This window comes from Strix aluco, chromosome 4 (genome assembly GCF_031877795.1).
Source record: "Strix aluco isolate bStrAlu1 chromosome 4, bStrAlu1.hap1, whole genome shotgun sequence".
NCBI classification, from domain to species: domain Eukaryota; kingdom Metazoa; phylum Chordata; class Aves; order Strigiformes; family Strigidae; genus Strix; species Strix aluco.
In genome coordinates this window covers 36,881,493-36,887,492 of record NC_133934.1, presented here as the reverse complement: position 1 = coordinate 36,887,492, position 6,000 = coordinate 36,881,493, and the positions used below count along the sequence as shown (strand labels likewise).

The following is a 6,000-nucleotide window of genomic DNA, read 5'->3' as shown; positions in this document are numbered from 1 at the left end:
AACAGAGATCTATGAGGAATGGGGCAAGCACAGCTGAGCCTGTGTTGGGTGAGGGATGGACTTTCACAAGATCCCCTCCATGAGGTGACTTGCTCAAAGCCCAACCACAGAATAACAGCAGAAGAGGTGCCCCAACTCCCCACCTCTGCACATGAGGCCAAACTTGAGTACGCCACGTTTAAACTCTAGCTCCTCTTTCCTCCTCAAGATGCCTCAAGCACAGTACTTCCCATCACTAGATGGGTACTCCAGAAATTTTAAGGTGGCTCATGCTAATTGCTCACTCTGAGAGGTCATATTCACCTATCAAACCCATGCCATCTGGGGCTTTTGAAAGATTAAAAAAGAGAGACAAACAAGAGGATTATTAAAAATTTAACTATATACCATATTTATTATCAATCCACAGGATAATCTGATTGCTACATGAGCTCATAAAAGCTATTTCACCTTTACAAAATTAAAAAAAAAAATGTGCCACAAGGATGTAATAACTGCTGATAACCAAGGACTGAATCTTAAAATTATAAATTTGCTGTAGAAAAGATTAAAAAAAATTATATTCACTTTAGAATTTTACTTTGAATAAAATATTCCCCTGTATAAAAAATAAAAAAGCTTGCTCTGGTTAGAATTAGAGTATTTTTCTTCTTCTTCTTTTAAATCTGGGAATTTGCATAATATCTCTGTAATAGGTTTCTTTTTTTTCTTTTCCTATTGTACCACGCGGCATTCAAGCATAGCAGATTAGAAACAAACATGAGAAAAGCAGTCTTAAAATGTATGAAATCCACATGGGAAGTTTTAACTTCCTTTCCTTTCCTCTATTCTTTAAAGACACTTTAGCAAGAATAGCCTTGGAAAAGAATACAGGTGGGGAGGGACCTTCAATGTGCCATTAAGTAGAGCAAGGTAATAAAAGGCCTTTTGTAAGTGCTTTCTTAATAAGGTGCAGAAGCAGACTGCAACATTGCTAGTACTGCACTATGTACAATATTCACAATAGATTTTTCTTTATTTAAAAATATTCCAGCTAGTTCACATTTTCTCTTCCATTCTGAGGCTTTCAGTTCCATCACAGCCTTGACAGCAAGAAGCGCAGCAGCACCACTTCCCTTGTGGTCAGTTGGTCCTCTTAAGAAACACTGGAACCTGCGAGTGGGCCAAAGTTCTTGGGTTGTTTTCCTACATAGCAACCTTGGAAATCCGCCTGGGTTCAGGTGTACGTACTGACGGCTGGAGTCCTGAGTTAAAAACACTCCGGCACTGGAGTTGGACACAGCAATGTTTTATATTGCCAAGGCTTTACCTTAGATTTGTCTTGTGTGTGTCAAGGGATGAACCTCTCCTAGAGAAATGTAAAATACAAAACCAAACAAAACAAAGCCAAAAAACCACACCGTCAAAGGCTTAGCAGCTCTTGACTCTTGACTGGGTGATGTCTGACGTTTTCTTGATGACGCTGGCCCGTGTCTCGCGGTCTGGCCGGCTGCTGCTTGTGGAGGCTGTGGACACTACTTGTGGCAGAGGGATGTCTGGGAAAGGGGGCCAGGAGCTGTTGTAAGGCAGTGGGCAGCTTTCTTCTTTGATGGTGACTTGGAGGTCAGGCTTGTTGGCTACAAAAGTTGCCATGCTGGGAAGCATATGAGAAGTGTTCCTCATTCCCAGATTGCTGAGATACTGTTTGCCTTCAATGTTTTTCTTCTGCCAATGAAGTCGTCCCTAGAAAAGCGGGAAAAAAAGAAGGGAAGACTATATGAGTGAATGCAACTTTGCAAAGTGCTCTGAGTAACAAGATGAAGACAGAAACATCCACAAATTGCACAGGAATTAACCCATCTCTAAAAGCTTGAGCCTCTAGCAGCTGGCTTTGACTGTCTTTGCTCTCAGCTATTTCTGCCTTTCTGAAGTTGTGTGCCTAAACCTTGGTGGCTCTCCAGCACTCAAGAGGCTCTGCCCACTCTTCTGATGGAAATAAAGGCCTTATTCCCAGTATGCCAGAGATAAAAATGGACACAGACAACAAAACACTCAGAGCTCCAAATGGAAGTGTCTCCTCCGTTACCAGAGAGAGCATCCTCCTGCCAACAGGGAGGCACAGAGACCCAAGACCTCTCAAACAGCACCACCCAAATTGTCAACACAGCTGAGGCTGCTGGGAAAACCACTGTCACTTGATGGTGCGTCCCCCATCACAGGGAAGAGATTCACCCAGGAAAGATGAGCATTCAGTCCTCTCCCCATCACACATGCTGCAATGGCATGTTCTGTCAAAGGAGGTTTGGGGAGTCATTACTGGCAGTCTACACACAGGCTCCACCCTAACCAAGGCATGAGAGACAAACCCAAGAGAGTTAGCTATTCCATTATATGGCTGCACAACCTGCAGTTCTCCAAGGAGGAGGATTCAGGGGGCTTTCTGGGGGGCACCGCAGGGGAGAGATTTGCAAGAGGCCTTCTGCAAAAAGCAGCTGGAGCACAGGACATCTAAGTGCCCTCAGCGAGCTTCCCCTGGCCTCTTAAGTACTCATGGAGATCGGTAGCTCTGGTCACTTGATGGCAGCCCCAAAAGAGAAGCCGAGTGCTGGTTTTTCATAGGTGCAGCTCAGGAAATGTTCATGGGGTGGGTATTTTCTCCACGGATTCCTTTCACCCAGCAATACCCAACTGACTGCTTGGGAAAGCTTTTTGCCTCACATACCTCAAACATTCAAGTAGCATTTCTATTATACGTGTAAGCATTTCCTCCAATTGTATGAGTTCAGGTGCCATTTAAGAAAACAAAGCGAGCATGCTTTCAACCAAGATAAAATACTTGCTACCCAGCAATGTCAATACATCATTAACAAACTAGCTGGCACTGTTGATGGCTCTCCCAAATATCTTATCATGCAAATTAATCTCCTTGTAGTTTGGACAGATGAGGAGGAAAGAACTTGTAGAGATATCCGTTCTGCGACAATCATCCAAATGTCTGTCTTCCTTGAATCGTCCTGGTTTGTTTTTCTCCCCCAGCTATTATTAAAATGAATTCTTTACTGGTAGAGAGAGTTGCAAACAGAGAAGGGGAAAGAATACCTCAGGACATTGTTCTTGAGACCTTGCTCCAAAGTGCGAAAAAATCAGAAAACACTTACCTCTGCATTTTCTTCATCGCTTGGAACACTGTCGGTCGTTTCACTTTCTGTCAAACAAAACAGAAACAAAAATGAAACTCATGCTATTCTGTCTACAGTAGCAAAATCCAGCTCAAGAGGCCTGATTTGCTTCCAACAAGTGGTAACAAACAGAATCAAGCCAAACAACCAGGAAACAACAGAGAGGCATGGACCCCCTGCCACAGCAAGAGCAATCCAAGGGCTAGACAGCACAGCTGCACTGAACAACTGGGGTAAATTCACATGATTATCACAGTAAAAATGGCTGTACCCTGGAAAAAACAGCAACGGAGAGGGCAGAAGTAGATTTGTGTTTTCTGGGCAGAGGGAAGAGCCTCCCGCAAGCAGGGAATGCCCCCTCTCCCTTGCCCTCTCTTGGCAGCTCCAGGCCTGGCAAAGAGCAAAGTCCTGTCCAAATCCTTATTTTTATCTCCCTGCAAAAGCAATAACAACTCCACCCCAGAGGAGATAAGTGTGTTTTTGTTTCATGAACTGTTATCTCAGCCTGCCGCCTCAAGGGCTTGCTGTCACTTCTGGCACTTTATTACTGTTGTTATACTTTGCTCCTGTTTCACTTTTGCCACCCGTGCCCAGCACTCCCCCCCGCCCCCAACACTTTCTCAATCCTTCACCCACCACTGAAGCAAGTAGCAATGCTACTATCTGCAGCCCCATCACCTTCCCCCACCACACACAGCCTCCCTCACCCTCATCACTTCAACCAGAGCACAAACACAGGGCTGCAGCTCCAGCAGGATGGCCATCCTCCTGCAGCTGCATCCCTCCCTTGCAGGAGAGCCTGAAATCCAGGAATTTTGACTGTATTTTCAAGCCCACATCTGTCTGAGCACAGATCTCCCAGTGTCTCAGGGTCAGGCTCCTAGCCCATGGGCTGATTGAGAGTGCTGTGCCTCAGACACATCTGAGACAGGGAATAAACCCCTCTTTTCAGGATCGGTCTACAGTGATGACTGCTTCCTTCTGCACAGCTGCCCAGTGTCCAGACCCTCACCCAGAAAAGCAGAGGCCTGATCCCCTTCAGCTCGTGGGGTTTTGAACCACTGTCTTGTTTCCTGGGAGCCATCTATCAGCCTAGGCATCTATCAGGCTACCAACAGCATTTGGAAGAGGTCTTTCTCCAACCCCACCACCAGGGCTGAGCAGAGAGGGCTCGTCCACGCCCTAAACCAATGGGAAGACAGAAATTACAGAGTTGAAGGAACAATGTGATGAGTTATTGTAGCAGGCAAGGGAGCTCTCAAGTCCCAGTTTCCACTCTCTGCTCTGTGTTACACATTTTAGCCCATGCAGACAGCTCTGCACAGCCCCTGCACCCTTGTGACCATAAAGCACAATCCTGCCTTCCCTGAGAGCAACCTCGTGCTCTGCACCAGACATAACATGAGTGCTAAGGGTGCACAGACTGTGCCTTGTGGATCATGCCCCTGCACGTCTTCAGAGACTGGCAGCACCTTCCCCTTCTCTCGAGGCTTGGCTAAGCATTAGGTTTAGGCAGAGGGCTGTAAATCAATAGTCTGAATTGCTCTTTCAGGCCCCAGGATCTAAACTGCACCCAAAGTCCTTCTGAGGCAAGGAAGCAGCAGCTCAGCTACTCCAGACTACTACTGCCAAAACCAGCACTTCCCCTACGCCAGAGTTTCTACCACAACATGCAGTAAGCAGAGGAGCAGTCTGAAACATTAAATTTAACTGTGAAGCCCTGTGAAGTTAACACTCTGCAGGGCTTCTCATTCACCGGCCCAGGTAAAGAGAGATGTGCCAACATGATTAAGCTGGCTAATTAAGCCATACTAGGGGGAGGAGAGGCAGAAATTAATCTGTGCAAAAGAAAAATGGTCCCAGAGATAGAATCAATAGGAGGAATCCACATAGAGACAAGAAACAGATATTCCTTGACGTGAAGAAACATGTGGCAACAAAAAAAGAGTGATGCAGCTGAAAAGGAATCCATCCTCAGTGTTTATACATAACAAAATGCTGAGCAAGAGATAGCATTATAGTTAGCAAAGCCAGGGAAGCTAGCCACTCGGGCATGGAAAGTTAGAGAGGTTATTTCAATCAAGAAGGTTATTTGAATCAGTGTTGAACACAAGAGGAGGTTGACAACAGCCTCAGTATTAAAAAAATGGATTTCATGGACATCAGTGGAAATATGAGAAAACTCACAAGGGCCACTCACATTATTTGCCTTGGTAACCTCAGAAAGGAACTAGAGTTTTGAAATAAAACAGATTTATGTAGGACAGCTGATACCTTAGGCTACTTTTTTTTTGTTGGTTGTTTCAGAAGAGCTAAACTAACTGTTTCTGCACAGCTGTTATGGTCATACTCTTTCCTGCCATTCAGTCATAGCACCTGACAGCAGGCAGCTCTACCCAGCAAAACCATGAGCACAGGGCTAGACCTCCTGTGGTTCTCCTGTATAGGTTTGTGTGGAGCAAGACAAAGACACAAATAGTCACAAGAGTGTCCACCAAGTTTCAAGGTTCTAACAAATCACAGACCCCTGTCCTCACTCCTCCCTCAAGGGCAAATGCATGCTTTAAAAAAACAGAGGTTCATAGAACAATTTAGGTTGTAAAGGACCTCAGGAGGCCCAACCTCTAGCTCAAAGCAGGGCCAACTACAGGACTGGATCTGGTTGCTCAGGGCCTTATCCAGTCAGATGTTGAAAACCTCCAAGGATGGAGGCAGCACAACCTTTCTGGGCATCCTGCTTCACTGCCTGACTGCCCTTGTGGTAAAAAAGGTGACATTTTTTCTTATATCCAGCTGGATCGAGTTCTCTTGTTTCAATTTATGCCCGCTGTTTCTCATCCTC

At 45.5% G+C, this 6,000-nt stretch overlaps 1 protein-coding gene across 3 annotated transcripts in view; it reads right to left on the bottom strand.

Annotated features, from left to right (window-relative positions):
• Nucleotides 1-364: 364 nt before the first annotated feature.
• IRF2 (interferon regulatory factor 2) overlaps nucleotides 365-6,000 on the bottom strand; it is a 43,565-nt gene continuing 37,929 nt past the window's right edge. For all 3 annotated transcript variants that reach the window (XM_074822752.1, XM_074822750.1, XM_074822751.1), the window contains 2 exons: nucleotides 3,138-3,184; nucleotides 365-1,722 (listed from right to left, as the gene is read on the bottom strand). In XM_074822752.1, the coding sequence (XP_074678853.1) occupies nucleotides 1,411-1,722; nucleotides 3,138-3,184 (359 nt within the window). In that variant the 3' untranslated portion in view covers nucleotides 365-1,410. The remainder of the gene's footprint in view (nucleotides 1,723-3,137; nucleotides 3,185-6,000) is intronic.